Below are 20821 nucleotides of genomic sequence, written 5' to 3'. Positions count from 1 at the left end.
TGTGAGATTAGTATTGACCAGGACACAAGAATTCTTGATCAAAGTAATGCATGGGACAATTTAAAAGTTTGAGGATTGAAATCTTTAATCTCTCATATATTAACACATTTGAACAAGACTCTCCACTGCCAGAACCTGCCCAGGTTTGCAAAAAGATCAGTCAGTGTGATATTCTTTGTCTTAAAAGGGTACCCACAGTAGCTTATCGAGGAAATGTATACATGGGATTTGTAAAATCATAGTCTTACTTAAGTTAGACTCTGCTTCAGGGAAAAAATGCAAAACTGAAGACAAAACATGCAACATTGATCTTATTATTACAATCCCTAAAGGTGAAGAGCAAAGAACATAGTGAAAAACAGTTTGCAAGCTTCAAACTTGTACTAGTGCCACAGTACTGATCTTTAAAATAGGGAATCTTCACCTTCTCAAAAGCTTATTTATCACAGCTTTTTGTGCAAAAAAATTTGCTCAAATAGAAGATAAATAACTATAATTTCAAAGTAATTTTTGAACATATTCAAATATCTAACCGGAACTGATCAATTTAAAGATCTGCAAAGCTGTGAAAGATCACATTCCTCATCTTCATGAATACTGAGAATTGGATAATCATAAACTTAAGCTGAAATGGCTGTCTACATTGGAAAGATAGACCGTTCCGATTGCACGACAGATAATTGGCTCATGTATACTGAATGAATTGAGAAGTATTTTGAAGCAAATTATATAACCAATGAGTAACAAGTGCCAGCCTTGCTCAGCTGGAAAAGCATACAGTTTGCTTAGAAGTTTAATTGCTCCAAACAAACCAGCCGCAATGAACTATGCTGATGTTGTGAACATAACGTAGAAACATTTAGACACAAAATTATTGTTGATTGCAGAACGCATTAGGTTCATAAGGTGAATCAAAAGGAAGGGGAATCCATTTCAGCTTACATGACTGAACAGAAGAAATTGTCCGAGCATTGCAAATTCCACGATAGGCTTAATGATGCACTGACTGATCATTTAGTTTGTGGATTCTCACAAGAAAGCATTCAAGCACAACTCACATTTAAAAGAGCAGTTGATATCTTGTATCAATCGAAACAGCAGCCAGAGTTGCAGTCAGAAACAGAGACCTATCTGACCAAACAAATTATGCTTCCATTGTGGAAAGACCTCTCATATGCCAGACCAATGCAGGGTTAAAGGCAAAGCTTGCAGAAAATGCACCAAAGTAGGACAAAGAGCATTTGGACAGACAAAAGTAAGTGGTCTGCACAGGGAAGATAAAAAGTCAAGTTGCAGTTTCAAAAAGAGCACAAATCTGCATGCTGTTGATGAAAAATCTGATAATGATGTGAGTTAATGGGACTGAGTAGCTTTGAGATTCACAATGTGAAAACTAAAATCAGAAGCAATATGACATATCAGAAGTGAATGTCAAATTAATTAAACTGGAGGCGGAGCGAAGTGATGATGGCACTAAATGGCGACTCCTTTGCTTGCATCTTCAGAAACAGCTCTATTTCCATCTTTAATATCTCTATTTTTCCCTTTCAGGGTTCTTTTGAAGACCGTGACCTAGAGTTACACTCTGATTATGCTTCTTTGCAGGAATGGGACCAGCTCTCGGAGTTTCATAACTGGCCGTTGTTCGGCACGCTGGGGTCTTGGTCTAAGAGTTCAGCTTGACTTTGGAGGCCTAGGATCTCGGGGCTCTGAAAATGGGCGGGTTGAAGGTCTGTGTCACTGGCAGGAGATCCGTGTGTCATCAGGGGAGTCGGAAGATCTGCAGTTGTGTACCCAGAAGCTCGAGATCTTTGGGCAGAGCTCGCAAAAAGAGATGCAACATTGTAAACCAGCAAGTTTGTTATGTCTCCCCTCTCGCTGTGAAAGACACCTCTTCCTCCCTCATTATGGAGAGAGAGAGAGCACCTGTGGTATGTTGAATGCCGGGAGAACAATCTAGTCTTTGGAGTACTGCAAATCTGCAACTTTACTCACTAACTGCTGGTGGAACACATCCTGATGAAGGGTCGTGGCCCGAAATGTCGACAGAGCTTCTCCCTATAGATGCTGCCTGGCCTGCTGCGTTCCACCAGCATTTTGTGTGTGTGCTTGAATTTCCAGCATCTGCAGATTTCCTCATGTTTGCTGCGACTTTACTGTTGCTTTGCTCATATGCTTGGGTGCTCGGTGGCGGGTGCCGATGCTTTTTTTTTGCCAGTGGGGGGAGGGGGATCGTTGCTTGCTGCTGCTTACATGTGGGAGGGAGGGGAGCTGGGGGGGACTTTGGGGTTCAAACATTTAACTGTCATTCATTCTTTGGGGCACTCCTCTGTTTTCGTGGATGGTTGCAAAGAAAGAGCATTTCAGTATCTATTTTGTATACACTTTTCTGACATTGAATGTACCTTTGAAACCTTTGAAAATTTTATAGGACACACAATCGGTCATTCCACAAAGTGAGTTTGAATGGTATCTCAAAGAAAATGAACAGAAGCCTGCAGATATCCAACTAAGAACTTATACTGGAGAAATGATAACTACTGTGAGAATGAAATTTGTAACAGTGAGATACAACCACCAACAAGCCCCACTGGGCTTGTATATGGTAAAAGCATGAGGGCCATCATTGTAGAACAGTGATTGACTGAGACAACAACTAGATTGGAGATCCTTCCACCATTTGCATGTCATATCCCCTACAACAGTCAACTGAAAGCAAATTAAGAAAGGTACTCAAGTGCTCAAGGATGGCATTGGAAAACTCAAACACATCACAAGGGTTACATAGTCTGTCAGTGGTCCCAATCAATACCTTCTGCCCAAGATCGAGGACACCTTTTGCAAACCTTACTGGAGGGAAACACTTCAGCAAAGTGAACTTCGCTGAGGCCTACCTATAGATGGGGATGTAAAAGCCCAAAGTACTTCTCACCATGAACACCCAGAGGGTGTTCACTATAATAGGCTTATTTTTGGAGTAGCATCCATACCTGCACTCTGGCAGAAAGCTATTGACCAGGTGCTCCTAGGCAGCCCAGGCACTCAGTGTTACCTGGATGGCAGTGAGGATGACTAGAAACCTCTTCAAAATCTCAAGACAGTATTAAAAACACTATACTCACAGATTATGATCTTACATCATCCAGTGAAGCTTGCCTGTGAGAACTCACCTTATGGTACAGGTGCAGTATGTCATAAGTTATGAGTGACGGAAGTGAACACCCACAGCATTTGCATCATGTTCCCATCCCACTACAGAGGAAAAGTTATGACTGACAAGAGTCTGGTTTGGGGTGTAAAACATTTCAACTAGTACCTGCATGGGAGAGTTTACCCTCATTACTGATCATCAACCAGTCTCTATTTTCAATCCACAGAAAGGTGTTCCACTAACAGCAGCAGCATGATTGCAGTAAAGGGCTGTTTCCTGGAGGTCTCAATTCCAAGGTCAAATTCAAGAGGACGACTAATCATGGAAAATGAAGATGGATTATCGTGTTTACCCTGGGGAAAGGAAATGTCTGAAAAATTGACAAAAGTGGACACTCCTCTTAATGCATTCTCACCCATGCAATCAAAAGTCTCCCTATTACAACAGATGATCCAAAGGAAATCCAGAAAAGTCCCCATAAAGCCTCAGGTCTACATGGCTACCCAAAATGACTGGAATAGACAAAAATTCCAGATCCCCATTATTACCAGCATGAGGATGAACTTACCATTGACAGGGGCTGCTTTGTGGCAATTGGGAGATGTTGGATCAACCAAGTTGACAGCCAAAGTGTTTGAGGAGCTACATGCCAGTTATCTAGGCATGGTCAAAATGAAAGTCTTGGCTCAAAACGTTGTCTGGTGTCCAGGGATAGATCAACAAATTGAGCAGCTTACCATGCACGATTTGGGATGTCAACCCACCCAGATGCTACCAAAAGCAGTGCTTCTCAATCCCAGAATATGTCCTGATTGCCCTGGCTGAGTCAATTGTTAGAGAAGAAAGGTTTCCAGAGTTGTCAGAACAACTTCCTGCAGACCCAGAATCAACTCCTACAACCACCACAGAGGAGGCCCTAGAACCTAATATTGTTTCACAGCCACAAGTCTCTCCTGGCTAGCAGAGTGATTTCCCCCACCACCCCAACCCCCAGGTCAGAAAAGGTGTTATCCCACAAGTGTAAGAAATCCTCCACAGCAATTAAATATTTAAGCCTGAATGGAACAATTTAAAATTGACTATGTTGGGGATATCTATGTAGTAATTCTAATAAAACAAATTTATTTATGTGTGTTTTTAATAGGAATGATGTTGTAAGGAATGTGTAATAATATATTTTAGTAATATTGTAAACCTTGTTTAAGCATTCTTTATTTACATAATTGATTACAAGTGATAAGTAAAAGTACATGAATGGAAGATATCATTACGCTATGTCATAAGTGGATGCCTCACTAAAGTAAAATGAAGCAGACACAAGTTAACCGTCTCCTGTGCTTTGTTTTTGGTTAGCTTCTGGATTTACAAAACATAACACATCCTAATAAATCTTTCCACAAATGTACATTCCAAGTCAATGCAGTAAAGCTACACTGCAGGAAATTCTATCTACATACAACACCTCATTACACCAGTTTTTGAGCATAACATAGGTATTACGTCCTCTAAGAATGAAATTGGGTAAATGCTATTTTCACATATTGAGAGTGGCTTAACACACCTGTTGAAGCTGTCCTCTGATACCCGGGTAATACACTGCTCATCATCCTTTGGTGGCAAGACTAAAACACTGCATAGCTTCAGTAAAAGATCCTAGTTTTTCTTTACAATAAAGACCAACATACCATTTGCTTTTAATTTACTGCTGTGTCTGCATGAAGCATCCTGTATTACAAGTACGAGTACTACCAAATCCCTCTGTATTTACGCATTTACTAGCTTTTGAACATTTAAATATATTGTTTCCCTATTCTTTGGACCTCAATGAATAAACCCATCTTTCCTCAAATTTTAATCCATCCACCATTTATTTACCCATCACTTAATGTGTATAATGTTTTTCAGACTCTCTTCCTCATGACTCATTTTGTCATCTGGCTTTATAGGCTGAAAAGCAAGCCAATTCCCACCTGCAAAGCATGGGGAGACATGGAAACATTGATATTTCTAGAAACATGCCTTCTGGGCACAGGTGTTCGGAAAAATAACTGATCATATTCCACCTGCACAGCTGAGACGTTCAGAGAGAGACTCTAGCAAACAAAACAGACAAACTGTTAAATTGGATATTCCAAAGGTAAAAAAACAGTATCAGGTGGAATTTTCGAACAATACTGAATTGAAACCTCGAGCTGCTTTAGCATATTATCTATAAGACCATTAAGATATAGGAGCAAAATTAGGCCATTTGGACCACTAAATCTACTTTGGCATTTGATTGTGGGTCATTTATTTTCCCTCTTAACTCTTTCTACCTCTTTCTCCACCATTGGGAAACGGTACTGTAGCATAAAAGCCAGGAGCAACAGGTTCCTGGACAGCTTCTTCCACCAGGCCATCAGACTGCTTCATTCATGCTGACACAATTGTATTTCTATGTTATATTGCCTAACATACAATTTATTATAAATTACTATATACTGCACATTGCACATTTAGACTGAGACGTGACATAAAGATTTTAACTCATGTAAATGAAGGATGCAAGTAATAAAGCGAATTCAATTCAATTCAAATCCCAGCAATATTTGATGCCCTTACTAATCAAGAACCTATCAACCTCTGCTTTATACTCAAGATTTGGCCGCTACAACTCTGGCTAAAGAAATTCCTCCTCATGACTGTTCTGAAAAGACGTCCTTCAGTTCTGAGGCTGTATCCTTTGGTCTAAGGACTCTCCCACTATTTAAACATCTTCTCTATATCTACTCTATCCAAGCCTTTCAATATTTGGAGGTTTCAATGAGATCTCCTCATTCTTCCAAACTCCAGCAAGTGCAGGCCCAGACCAAGAAACACTTGTGTTAACCCTTTCATTCCCAGTGTCATTCTTGTGAACCTACCACCTTGGGTATGGGACCCAAAACTGCTCACAATACTTCAAATGTGATTTGACCAAAAACTTCTGAAGCTACATCATTATATTCTTACTTTTACATTCTAATCCTCTTCAAATGAATGGCAACTTTGCATTTGCCTTCCCTACTGCCACCTCAACCTACAAGTTAACCTCTAGGAATGCTACACTTGGACTCCATGTCCCTTTACATTTCCGATTTCTGAATTCTTTTGCCATTTACAGAACAGTCTACACCTTTATTCCTTCTACCAAAATGTATGACCTTACATTTCCCTATACTGTATTCCATCTGGCACTTATTTGACCATTCTCCTAATCAGTGCAAGTTCTTCTGTAGATTACCTGCTCCTCCACCTACCTTCGTATCATCCACAAACTTGGCTACTGGCCCAACAATTCCGACACCTAGATAATTAAGATATAACATGAAAAGTTGAAGACCCATTACCAACGCCTGTGGGACTACTAGTCACTGCGAGACAAACAGAAAAAGTCCCAATTATTCCCAGTTTTTTCTTTCTACCCGTCAGCCAATCTTCTATCCATGTTAGTATCTTTCTTGTAATATCATGTGCTCTTACCTTGTTTAGCATCCTCCTGTGCAACACCTTGTCAAAGACCTTCTGAAAATCTAAACAAACATCCAGTGACTCTCCTTTTTCTATGTTAGGGCAGATTTTGATGATGCAATACAGCAAAATTAATTTCAACAACAACCAACTAAGTATTGTAAATAGTCAACGTTTCAGGCCAAGACTTTTCTTACTCATAGATGCTGCCTGACCTGCTGAGTTTCTCCAGTATTTTGTGTTGCTTTGGATTTCAAACAGCTGAAGATTTTCTCGTGTTTGTGATATGTTTGCATATGCATGAAAGCAATCAACACTCCACTGACCTGCACAGACATCAATACAACTCAGAGACAATGATAACTAAAACTCATTTTCAGCAACACACACAAAATGCTGGAGGAACTCAGCAGGCCAGGCAGCATCTATGAAACAAGCATTTCAGGCTGAACCCCTTCGGCAGGATTGCACAAGAAAAACTGAGAAGTAGATTTGAAAGGGGGGGGGGGAGAGAGAGGGAAGAGAACCATCAGGCAACAGGTGAAACTTGGAGGGGGAGGGACGAAGCAAAGAGCTAGGAAGTTGATTGGCGAAAGAGACAGAAGGCCATGGAAGAAAAAAGGGGTGGAGGGGAGGAGCACCAGAGGGAGACAACGGGCAGGCAAGGCGATAACATGAGAGGGAAAGGGGGTGGGAAGTGGTGAAGGTGGTGGGGGAGGCATTACTGGAAGTTTGAGAAATCGAAGTTTACACTATCAGGTTGGAGGTTACTCAGACAGATTATAAAGTATTCTTCCTCCAACCTAACTGTGGCTTTATCCCAACAGTGGTGGAGACCATGGATGGACATTCTGGAATGGAAATGGGAAATAGAATTAAAATGGGTGGCCACTGGGAGATCTGGCTTGTTCTGGCAGATGGAGCGTAGACACTCGGTGAAGTGCCCTCCCAATGTATGCCGGGTCTCACCATTATACAGGAGGCCACACCGGGAGTACTGAACACAGTATTGGACACCGGACTCACCTGGAAGGACTGTTTGGGTCCCTGAATGGTAGTTTCACCTATCACCTGGTGTTTCTCTCTGCCTTCACACCCCCCCCCACCACCTTTCAAATCTACTCCTCAGCTTTTTACCTCCAATCCTGCCAAAGGGTTTAGCCCAAAATGTCAAATGTGCTTTTTCCATAGATGCTGCCTGGCCTGCCGTGTTCCTCCAGCATTTTGTGTGTATTGCTCGGATTTCCAGTATCTGCAGATTTTCTCTTGTTTGTAACACTCATTTTGGGTGAGTTAGTGGGAAGATCCAGATATTTGAAGAATTATATGTAACTCAAAAAAGCATTATGAGGGCATTGTAACTATAGAAATTGTCCTGTTACCTTTGTTCTTTCATATATAAAACTGCTGTAACGTTGGACCGGGGAGCCTCTCTCTCTCTCTAGAGTAATTCCAAAGGCTGTCAAGCTCACGTGAGTCCCGAATAAAGACATTTATATCTACCAGCCACATCCCTCTGGTGGCTTCGTTAACAGTAACGACATTTGGCAGCTCTTCCAGGATACATTCATTACCTATCACGTGGCCAACAATCTCAGCAGTCTAAGCTGATATGTATTTCTAAGATTAGAACTCACATTTGGATCTGTTCAGGCCAGTGAATGCAGGATCACAAAGTATCACAAACACAGTTGAGAGCTGAACTGGTAGATATAAAAGTAGTGTGGCGTGTGCACATGAGCTTGTGCTGATGTAAGAGATGACATTTTTGTGTAACTTGGTGAGACAGGGCAAGGGCGGTTACTGACCATTCGGGATGCTAGTGGGGTGCGTGTATACTCATTTAGTGAAATTGTATAGTAGCAGTGTGTTTTAAGAACAAATTTGTAACCTTGGTGTAATGGCTTTAAATACAACAGGCATTATGAGTTCAGACATACACAAGTGGCAGATGGCAGTGGTTTTAAGTACATAATGTTTAATATTTATCCATACTTTCCACAGAGTGGGAATTAGGGTGGATATGTTATACCCATCCAGCAGGATGTCACCTATCGAAGTCTGGCAAAATCAGGTCGCAAGCCAGCCCTCCACCTTGATTAAAGCCATACATAAACCCATCAGCCCTGGGGAGAAGCAGAGCACTTTGTCAGAGCTGCCCGCGCATAAAGTTGCCCATGGGAATGCAGAACTCTGGCGCAAGCTTGAGGAAATGACTGAAGTTCACCAGATGCACCCAAAGATACACATGTGCAAGTAAAATCAAACAGTCCAGGGAATATGTGGGACAGTATGGCCCAGGGAGTGCAGAATGGTACATGGGAGACTACTGGGAAAACCAGCAATGAAGAGAGATGCTGCTTCTTTAAAGGGGAAGTGAGGCAGCGACTGGGGGAGGTGACAGTAACTGGGGAATGAAAATGTCAGTGGTTCAGAAAGCTGATGAGCCAGCCTTGAATTATGCAGAACGCAAATACTAAGCGTCTTAACTATTCAGGGTTGGATAATCAAGGGGATGATGGATGACCAATAACTCAGCCCACCATGAAGCTTCAGATTTGGGGATAGTGGTAGGATCGATCTACTCTGCGATAGTATCATAGGCGGTGAGATAGACTAGATAAGGGGGAAGAGGAGTCATAAAGTAACTGTAGTGGTTGTAGCTACTGTGACGGGTTACGTACCCGGGGGGTATCTTGTACTTGTCACGTGACAGTGGTGTTGAAGCTATACTGGACTTAAGGCAGTGGTCTTGCGATGGTGGAGTGACATCATTTTCCCGCCAGTATAGGTCATGTGACAGCTTTTTTTCCCAACAGGGTATAAGAGGAGGACCCCTCCGTGAGGAGGGGCAGTTCGAGGCTGGATTTGCCATTTTGACTCCATGCTACTGCGTGGTCCAATATTATGACGCAGTTTCATTGGAAGGTGGAGTTTTATTTTCTGCCTAAAGTTTAAAAAGTCATTACCAGCAGTTTCGTTACAATACTGCCAGTTAGAAATCAGTACAGAGTGAAGATTAGAGTTTGGGAGCTAAAAGATCGAGGGAAGTCGATTTCAACAGTGAAACAGGTTTGTCCTTGTTTGATCCTCATTCGGAAGGAATTCGTTGGCTGTGCTTGTGTTAACCCCTGCAATAATAGCAGAAAGGGTTGGGTACAGTTTTGCCAAGGAAAGGTCAGTACCTTTAAGCTGTTTCATTTTCATCTTCGTAAATTCGCTGGGAAAAGTATAGTTCGACTGGGAACCGCAACAACACGACGTGAAAGAGAATTTAAATCGTCTAAAAAGTCTCTCCTTCAATGGACGGTAAGCATTTTGAACTTCTGCAGTACTACTTTGAAGAACTGTTTTTGCTTTATTCCTTTAAGAACTGTTTAAGCTGCTGCACAGCAGCTGATTTCCGGTTGTGTTAGTTGTTTGTTTACTTTTGGGGGTTTGTTTTTCAGTGTTTAATAAACGTTTTATTTGTTATAAAAACCCTGCCTCACTTAGATATTTATTGTTGATGAATCCGTAACAGACGTCACACAGGACTTGCTTTGTGTGCCAGCAATCAAGGCCCCTAGCAAAGCACTGCTGGAATAGGTGGAGGGTGGAGGTGATTTCTTACAGCTGCAGCTTCTCAGGCCATGGTTGGAGGCTGTGTCCTGAGGACAAAACATGAGAACCAATCACTAAAGCAGGCAGAATCCACAGGAGCGCTCTCTTTCTGATTGAACTACTGACCAAATTATAGAGCTGGTGAGGTCTGACAGCAGCTTCCATTGCTAGTACATCCACAGATATACACTGGAGGCTTATTAGGGGATAGGAAATGTGAAATATTAGCAGACATGGGGTTGCCAGTGTTGACAACTGATCTACTCTTGCCTATAACTGGGGAAGTGATTTATATTACTGGTGCAGGAGGTGAAACAATGAAGGCAGAGAGGAGTCAGCCCTAGGTACTTGAGATTGAGAAACTGCACCTTCTTGTAGATTTTTGGGTGTGCCCAAACAATGAAGGCACTATCCTGGGAACAGTGCAAGGCAGGTGCCATCACAGACTCAGGAAAAGAAGAAACAACATGAACAAGACAGGGACAGGAACATATATGACCCACAGAGAAGCTAACATGGCCCACAGCGGGACAGCAGCCCCGAATGGGGGGGGGGGGGGGGGGGAGAGAGAGGAGAAAGGGGGACAGGGAGGTCATGAGGGGAGGGGCCAAACAAAGTCAGGAGCTGTTAGAAGTACCACAGTTGCTTGAGGTAAGTAAAGGCTCACCAGAAAGGGGTAAGAAAGGAGCAGAAAGGGAACCAGTGGAAGCAGACATCAGTGCAAGCAGGGCAGCGGAAGAACAAGTGACAGAAATTACAAGTGTATGGGAAGAAACTACAATTGCCAATTTAGCAAGATTACATGGAGATGTAAAGAACCACTGGAACGACAGGAATACACTGAAGGAGCGAGCAAAGCAGCAGCAACATATTGCAGATCAGAGAGCCCGAGGGAGAGAAGGCGGTCCTCCCAGAGCCAGGTGACCAAGTCACGGTAAGAGCCAGCTGAGAAAACAGGCTTTACTCCCAGGTGGACAGAACCATAGGTGGTGCTCTGGATGAATGAGATGCGTTGGTGTACAAGCAGAAGACACAGAGAGAGCATGACAGCAAGCCGTGAACAGCACGTTAAAGTATAATAACTATACTCTGTAATGAACGCTGCTTGTTGAAGGTAAATGATTACCGGTAGTTGTACAGCTTAGAATAAAAAATTGTGTTAAATAGATGGGTAGGAATCGGAGTTAGAACAGAGACAGACAACTTCGATGGCATGGCATACTGAGGAAACGAAGAAATCACACACAGCATCTGAATGCAGTCACCCCAGCCTGAATGGGGAGTGAATACAAATGAGTTGGGTCTTTCAGTGGTTGGGCCAGTTATCGACTGCAGAGTCCAAAAGTTGGGGCTCTAGAGAGGTGTCCTTGCAGTCATTCAAAGAGAGACCACCCTCACCCCTCCTGTACATCGATACGAGGGTGTGAGACTAGCTGTCAAGATCCTGTCATGACATGGAGTGTTCCCTGTGAGCCTGATACATTTACTTTGCTGGTGCCCCTGACCAGAGAGTAAACATTGCTGAGGTTTAGGGATCAGAGGATAGAGGGGCAAAGATGAACATGATTAAACTGCAACTGATGAGCAACGAAGGAAGCAAAAGGCATACAGCGCTGCATATTAAAGTCAGTTGGTCAAACATTTTAGAACAGTCTTTGCTTACAGCTTTGAGTAGCATCAGAGATGACAGCATAAACGTAGATACACAGAGTTAGGATAGGTAATTTGGGAAAGGGGTTCTGAAGTACGGGGCACTTTTTCTGCCCTCGTTAATTAGATCCTCCTTTGAGTTTGGCCTTTCCTAGAACAAAGATTTTTGTCCAGCAGAGGCAAGAAGAGGGACTGTTTGGGCATATTTTGGATATGAAATATAGCAAATAATTTCAGCAGCAAACAGCTGGATATGGATTCAGATGTGATGTAGATTGAATTCAAAATGCCAGTCTGAGCAATGGTCTTCCTGGAGCTGCATTTTAGAGTTAGTTGCAGGCCAGAAAGCACCCAATTGACTGATATGTTTGCAAATGCATGAATGCAATTAACACCCCATTGACCTAAGATTCTGCATAGACATGAATACGGCTCAGGCAACAATCATTAACAGGCAATCTTGAGTGAGATATTTGGAAAATTACTTGTAACTCAAAAGAAGCATTATGAAGGCACTGTAACCAAAGTTACCATTACCATTGTTCCTTAACATGATGCTGTAATGTTGGACAGGGAAGCCTCTCTCTTGAGTGACTCCAAAACCTGACAGCTCATGTGGTCCCAAATAAAGACTTGTATCTACCAGCTGCATCTCTCCAGTGGCTTTGTTCAGTGATGACAGTCTATCTTGCCGGTAATTTCCTCAAATAATTCCAACAGATTTGTCAGCCAAGGTTTACCCTCGAGAAAACCATACTGACTTTGGGCTAAGTACCCTGAAACTTCACCCTTAATAACGGATTCTAATATCTTACAACCACTGAAGTCAGGCTAATTGGTCTATAATTTCTCTTTTGCCTCGCTCCCTTCTTAAAGAGTGGAGTGACATTTATGATTTTCCAGCCTCCAGAACCATTTCAGCATCTAATAATTCTCGAAAGATCATTACTAATGACTCCGCAATCTCTTTAGACACCTCCTTCCAAAGCCTGGGATATATTCCATCAAGTGACTTATTTACCATCAGACCTTTCATTTTCCCAAGCATATTTCCTTATTAATTGCAACTACACTCACTTCTGCCCCTTGACTCTCTTGAAATTCCTCCACAGCAAACACAAAATACTTATTCAGTTTGCCGCCATTTTTTAATCCCCATTACTGTCTTTTACTTTTAGATCTAACAGAACTTTTAGTATCCTCTTAAATTATTAGCTACCTTACTTTTATATTTAATCTTTTTTCTCATTATTTTTAGTGGCCTTCTTAGTGGGTTTTTAAGCTTCCCAATCCTCTACCTTCCTACTATTTTTTTTTGCTATATTGAATACCCTTTTTTTGTTTTATCCAATGCATTGCTGCAATGTAGGAATAAGATTTAAGGCACCGGTCAGAGCCAGATTCCATCAAGATGCAGAGTGAATCAACAGGCAATTAGGATGGATTGATTATGAATCCTACCTGAAAACTATCCAAGGACCAAATTTAGTTGTGATGACCACTTTGTCTACTGCCTGCTGACGAAGTTTTAAGAAAGGAGTAAACTTGGAAGGCTTGCATAAACTATTCTTCCGCGACTTACTATCTTCATGACAGATATAGAAGGTGTCAAAAGCAAAATGGCATGGTTGTTTGAATCTCTCAGCTGAATGGATTTCCTGTTAGCAATATCATTAAAACTAACAATGTAACTCAGAAACAGCTGGAGGGGTTGGGGGGAGAGGGGGAAGAGGAGGAGGGGCAAAGGTGACTCTTGGAGTTTCTCCTCAGTAGACACTTGGTCTAGTAAGGAAATCCAGTAACATTAAATTAAAACTAGACCATTAACTAAAGTCTGGAAGCAACTTTTTTAAAAAAAACACAGGAGGTACACGAACCACTCTGTCAGCAGGCATGATGGATTATATACAGGAGAAACAGATAAATGACCAAACATGTTCAAGGAGGTCAAAAGGCTGGCTGCTGTTACAATGTTAATGTAAATACATAGATGTCAATGTAGATATGGGCTGAAAAATGACAAGCCCTTTACCTCTGAGAATTACATCAGAATTTCTGTCATTGTTATCTCAGAATTATAATCATATCCTCTTCTTCCACCAGTATTAAACAGTAGAAATGTGCTAAAAGCAAAGGCATCTTTATTTTCGTAGCAGGTTAAGAAGTTTCAGCTTGTCACCAGACAAACCAACTTCCATAGTTGCACTGTACTGGTTGCATCATGATCTGGTATGGCAATTCAAATGCACAGGAAAGAGAGTGTGCAGAAAGTCATGGACTCTGCCCAATGTATCACAGGCACATCCCTCTCCACTATTGGTAATACATACTAAACAGATGTTACCCATCTATCAAAGATCCTCACCATCCAGGCTATGTTTTTGCAGCTACAGTCAGAAAGGAGGTACAGACTCCTGACGACTCACACCATCAAGTTCTAGGACAGTTACTTCTCCTCAACCATTAAGTTCGTGAACCAACCCATATCACTAGTTTGCACAAAAATTGATCGTTTTTGTACCAATTGTGCTCTTTCTTGTAAAAATTGGACATATCTTTAATTTGTTTTTTCCCCTTTCTGAATGCTTTATCAACTGTGATGCTATGTCCCTGTAATGCGCAATGAAAAATTTACTCGCATCAGTATCTATACTTGTACATACAACAATAAATCTGACTGACTTTCTTTAGAATGACCTTGTCCACACACTGCTTTCAGCATGCACGGCTCCTCGGTTCCTCAGATGCCGGGAAGGACATAATGCTATTGGTGAAAACTGCTACAACAAAAATTGCTAAGTGGGCATTAATGCAAAATATTTTTAAAAAGTAATATTTTCTTTTAAGCTTGAAATAATGATAAAAAGGAAACTAAACTGCTTCAACTGAATTATCCCTCTAAAATTTTTTCTGAAAAAACATTTCCCAATATAAACATAACTCAATTATACTGTCAAATTATATAGCCTATTCTTGTTTCCTTTCCCTCCTTTCACTAATTAAAAAGTGTAAATGCTGCATTATTCAAATAAATCAATAAATACAGAATTACAATTTATTTTCTTACAATTAATGACAGATTTCTATATTATCTCCTTTTAATTTTACTCAAAATTCAGAAAATCAGAAAATATTTCCACAGTACTTTCTTGTTCTCTATGCCCTCCCACACGAGTCTCAATCCTGCAAATCTTTACAAATAAGCAAAATGATCATTAAAAATAACTTCTTAAAATTAAAGATTTTTTTAAAGTAACAAAATGTTAAAAATACTTTGCAAGCCACTCAATAGACTGATGTTTCTGCCTAAATACTTTTGAGTAAAAGCAACGGCATCCAGGAAACTGTTGGGACAAGATTAGAAAACTCTTAATTTATTATTTCCCTGTTTGTGCAAATTAGCTACATCCAAGTACAGCAAAAGCACACACAGCTTGCTTTTCTATAGCACCTTTCATGTCAAAGCATTTCAAATAATTGTGCAGCCAGTACTTTTTGAAGTATAATCAATATTCTAAAGGAGAAAAATGCAAATAGCCAATTTGTGAACAGCAAGCAACTGCAATGATAATGAGATAAATCAAAAAATCCGTTTTGAGCAAATTGGCTAGAAATAGTTGCTAAACTAACAGAAATTCAGTTACTCTTTTTCCAGAAGTCTGAAGGAACATATTGTCCACCCAAACAGCCACAGGCTTATCTAATTCAAAAGATAGCAAAGCTGGCATTTCCCCAGTGTCACAGCGTTAATTTATATTATTGTTATATTAAAACTCTGAATTTTGGCTTAAACCCAGAATGTTCTGATTTTGAGCCAAGGCCAAATTGACAGAAGCATTTAAGCACTGGATTAGGAAAGCTTGGCCCATGTCCGCAGCTGTATGAAGGACGTTAGGAAGATCAAGAAATAAATTGTTACTGTGGCTAAATATCCTGACACATAACCCACGTCCACACATAGGTATAGACTAAATTTTAGGACAACAAAAGAGCTAAAAACTATAGAATAACTCCATGCATAAAGCACATAACTTTAAGAAGGGTGGAGATGAGACTGAGGTGAGCAATTGAGGAAAAAGACGGCAAGAAAAACCCAGATACTCAGTCAAAACAAATTTTTCCCCATAAATCTCAAAATGATTGCATCAATTTTCAAAAAATTTTCAACATAAGCCAATTTCTATGCATTTTACATGAATCATAGCACGAATATTGTTCAAGCAGAGTGTAATGATAATACTATATCAAACCAGATTTTAAATTCTCCTGACTTTACTACCTTTTATTACAAATTGCACAAAGGTAGCCATTTGAATTACCCATTTATTGTTGGTGTAAATCGATTTGAACACTGCGCTGATAATCTAAACCCCTGCTAACCTGATTTAATTTCACTGTAGAATGCTCAAGACACTGGACCTAGAGTGTTTTCTGTAGACAGCTCTGCCAATGGCACACAAAGCTTGCCGATTCCCTCGGCTAAATGATTAAAAGTTCTAACAGAAGTCAAACAGCATAGATAGAAAAACATAGCCACTGGAGTCAGTCTGGTAGCTGCAATGTAAATACATCCAAAATAATGCAACAGATTGGATGTCACAGTGTTTCCCATAAAATGCAAGCGCTGGTTAGGGTCAGTTGCACGCAAAGAAACGGGCCCTCTATCCGACCACATCCATGTCGACTTTTTTTTGCCTATGTACACTAATCCTATTTAGCCATATTAGGACCATATCCTTCTATGCTTTGTCTTTTTAAGTGTCTGTCTAAATACCTCTTAAACGTAGGTTAAAAGGGCAAAGGAACATAATTGAACATGACTACTTCTGCTACCATACCATTGCTAAAGGAAAAAATTAGCAGTCACTCCATTGCACAAAATAAACCAAGTTTAAAAAGTTGAAAAACCTCAGTTATAAATTTTTAAACAAGAAGATCCTCGTTTTCCAGAAGGTTAGAAATCTTAGAGCTACTAGTAGCTTTATGTTTAAAGGCTCTCAAAATGAATTAGGTGCTCCAATATCATACATTCATGTTTAAATTGCTCATGAAAGGCATATATTTGAAATTAAAATTCTTTGCATCATCCACACAGATTAACTGCTTCTTTATTATAAATTAACAGATTTATAATATGGTAGTTCCAAAGCGCAGGAACGATTTTCAAAATTAAAACTTAACTCAGCCCAATTAGAAGAAACATACTTACTAGCTAGGAGGAGACAAGAAAGGGCAATGACATAAAGTTGCTTTGCTGCAACATCGTAGTGGTCCATGAAGAGATCTAGTAAGTAAACAGCGAGGTGACGTGCTGTGGGGCATAGCTGGTAGCGATTGCTCAGAATGGCGAGGAGGTCAGCAAAATAGCGGCGTAAGCCAATCTGTGGTGAATGAGCCTTGTAGACAGGCAGCTTCAGTTCCTATACACACAATGCAAAAGAGCAGGGAAAAGAAAAGACAGCGTCAAGTGTGTGCGTCTTGACAGAAAGAATACCTAGAAACTCTCGCTTACCACCTGCTAGTAAGGTCTGGCTGCTTAGCAACAAAGTACAATTTTAAAAAATACAGAACAGTTGTCAGCATAGGATTTAGACAAGGAAGGAAAAAAAAATTGCAAAGCACAGCCAGTCATTGGGAGGTGTGTCATTGTGGTAGGGAAACCTCAACATAAAAACAGTGCACAAACCCCCAAGCAGAGTACCAGGGCACGCTCCAGTAAGCTCCAGGCTTTTCAGAGCCTGTGTCAAATGCCACATTTGGCAATGAATGAACAGCTGCATGCTGAGCTTGGTGAAGCCAGAACTTCCATGCTTGCAGGTGACCCTCATTAATGTAAATAAAAAGCCACATTTCAGACAGCAGTCCAACTGTTGCAATCACACCTAACAGGGCAAAAAAAATTCACGCTTGCCATTTGACCCCCTTCCAATTGTTTTCCAGCATCTCTTCAAATTCTGTCACCCATTTAGACCTCCTGGTGGGTTAAAAAGATGTGCCAAACTGATAGTTGTTGTTTTAACAGTTAGCTGCTCCTACTTTACTTTCCTCATGGTTTACATTCAAGAACCAAGTTGGAATCTCAAAAGTGACCAGGTAAGTAACATATCCCCCTCAGGAAAATTCAGATTTGAAAATTATACATCAGAGGAAGAAACCCTGTGATGCAAGTGTATCAGATTGTTATTTAAATAACTAAAATAACTAATTTGGCAACTTGCTCTCCAGAGTTTTAAAAGTTTCACCAAGTTTGTATTTATTCCAATTACAAATCAAATAAGTAGTTCTGTTTAAAGCTGAGTAAATATTGGAATCAGAAAATTTCATACTGCCCTACAACAAAAGTTGCACCCAGACAGTCTTCAAAACATGAGCTACAATATGGTGAATATTTGATTTGGCCTGATTTATTTTAAGCAATTTTGAAATCATTTTCTAGTTTGAAACGTCCATCTCTTGATTGTTCTGAAAAAGATTGTTCTGAAAATGTTGGTTTCTTACTCATAATTTCCCGTGAGGAATGTCAGCAACTTTTCTAGCTAAAGTAACAGATATATGGATATTTAAGACACAAGCATAAAATTGGTATGTACAGAAACAAAGAAACAGAAAGGTTATTCTACCTACAACGATGCCACACCTACAATTTGGGCAGCATTCAAAAAGAATGGAAATGCACAGTATCTAAACACGTTCGTAAATATCAAAGAAAATGCTCATATACTGGGATATATGAGGGATATATAGGGATATATACACCAAAACAAGAACCATAACTTCACACATGGTGGAAGGAAGGTACAGTTCTTAACAGAACTGAACAGCAACATTTCAGCAAAAATAGTAAATGTTAATTTATAGATATAATGGCATTCAAACTCCCCTTACAACAGAGGCTTCCTCTTTAAAAAACCAGCACTGGCATGGAAACAACTGCAGATGTGCTTCCCAATACCTCGCTACTACTTTTAAAATAACTTTTTTTGCACTACATATACACACAATTAAGTTTTTTTCCACTATATTTATCATGTATTTCAATGTACTGCTGCAGCAGTGTCAATGAATTTCACGACATTGCTGGTGATATTAAACCGGATTCTGAAATCATTCCACTCTTACTTCAGTCCTGACAAGGGGGATTTCAATGCAGTAATTGAGTCCAAAACCAAACATGATAACCCAGAATGCTCTGGTATTGTTTGGACAACAAAAGATAAAAAAAATTGCTGAGTAGCATCCAATTAAATTTAGAGGGGGGAGAGTGACTCACATAAAACAGACAATATTTCAATATTCATTTCGCCAAAAATGGCTTCATCAATATCCAATACTTATCTGGAACAACGTGGATTTTTAAAAAAATGCTTAATCTTGAAACAGAGTTATTTACATACTTCTAACAACCAATTTGGAGCTCTGTCGAGCCAGCTTCATCATTTTTAAGATTTAAGCTTTTAAACACCACCCACAAGCAGAGATCAAAAGTTTCTAAGAACTTGAGGGAAATTGGTGTTCTTATTTTTAAAAGCCAGTAACCAGTATTATGACATCAAATTGTTGTTGACCCCAACATCACCATTTTGCAGTTGTACCAAAGATTCCACCAGAAACATTACATCATGCTCATATTTTTATTATGATTTTGAACTCAACGTGCTTTGAAATGTCACTACCTTGAGTTCTCAAAAACAAAAAAGTTCTGAATTCTGATCGGTGATAAACCTAAGCGCAACAGGGACACGTCTGTTATTTCAATAAAACACGAGTAACGACTCGATAACATTTCACCCATACCAAACGAAAACAATCAGAGGACTTTAAACAACTGGCAGCAGAGTGGGAAAAGCACTGGGTTTAAATAGTTCCTTTTTAAAAACACAACAAAAAAGGGAATCAAGCACCTTCTCAGCGGCATAAAGAGAAAAAAACCCTCGAGTTGTGAAACTTTTCGAAGAGACGCACCGAACAAAAGGGACAGTTAAATGGCTCGGGCGGGGGGTGTAGGCGCCTCAATAATAACGGGCCGCCTCACCCGGCTTCTGGCTCAAGCCGGGCCGGGCCCCGCTCCGATGACCCGGTACCACCCCCACCCACGCCCTCCGGCCGAGGTGTAAGCGCAGACCTTTACTCTCAGCGCCTGGTGGATGTCGCCGGCCAGCTGCCCCTTCCACCACTGCTCCTCCGGCTCCATCCTTCCCATCCACACAAAGGGACCCTTCCGATCCGAGCGCACGGGCATCCGCCAGCGGCCGGGCGATGGGGTGGCCGCCCTTCCCCCCCCGCCCACCCCCTGCGAGTGGCGGCGAGAAGGGCGCAGAGGACGCTGCCGGCGACGCACGGACGCCGGAGGGACCACCGCCTGGACTTCGGCTGCAGCTCGGGCTGGCCGCCCAACGGCAGACACTGCGCATGCGCCAAAGGGTACGCCGCTGGAGGGGCGGGGCCAAGGGAAAGGGGTAGAGGCGGAGGGGGGGGGGCGGCGAAGGGGCGTGGTCGAGGCGGGGCCACCGGGAGACAGGTACAGTCGAGGGGCGGAGTCACAGGCGCGGCTAGGCGGGGCCAGAGACGTGGGTGGGTCCAAAGAGGGGTAGGTCGAGGATGCCGAGGAGTGGTGTCTGTCCATTGTAAACAGAATATGCTCAGGCAATTCAACAGTTTAGACAGTGTCTGTGGAGAGAGAGAGTGCTAATGTTAACTGGGAAAAGTTAGAAGTTAAATGTTGCCGAGAAAGACTTTTTTTTCCAACCGTGGATACTTGAAATTTGTACAAACTAAAAATACTGAAAGCAGAAAGGTCAAGCAGCATTTGTGAGAGAAGCGACGCTAAGTGGGAAATGTTAGAAAAGGAAAACGTAGAATAGAAATGAAAGATTGTTTAATCTGCGCATGCTGGAAATTTGTTATGCAAACTGAAAATGCTGGAAACAT

General features: G+C 41.1%; 1 protein-coding gene across 1 annotated transcript in view; it reads right to left on the bottom strand.

Annotated features, from left to right (window-relative positions):
• Positions 1-20275, bottom strand: part of ccnjl (cyclin J-like) — a 72063-nt gene extending 51788 nt beyond the window's left edge. The window contains exons 1-2 of the mRNA XM_073067721.1: positions 20016-20275; positions 17103-17313 (exon numbers count right to left, since the gene is read on the bottom strand). Coding sequence (XP_072923822.1) covers positions 17103-17313; positions 20016-20132 — 328 coding nt within the window. The 5' untranslated portion in view covers positions 20133-20275. The remainder of the gene's footprint in view (positions 1-17102; positions 17314-20015) is intronic.
• Between the last annotated feature and the right edge of the window lie 546 nt (positions 20276-20821).

Source organism: Hemitrygon akajei, chromosome 15 (assembly GCF_048418815.1).
Source record: "Hemitrygon akajei chromosome 15, sHemAka1.3, whole genome shotgun sequence".
NCBI lineage: Eukaryota > Metazoa > Chordata > Chondrichthyes > Myliobatiformes > Dasyatidae > Hemitrygon > Hemitrygon akajei.
This window is presented reverse-complemented; position numbering and strand designations above follow the sequence as displayed.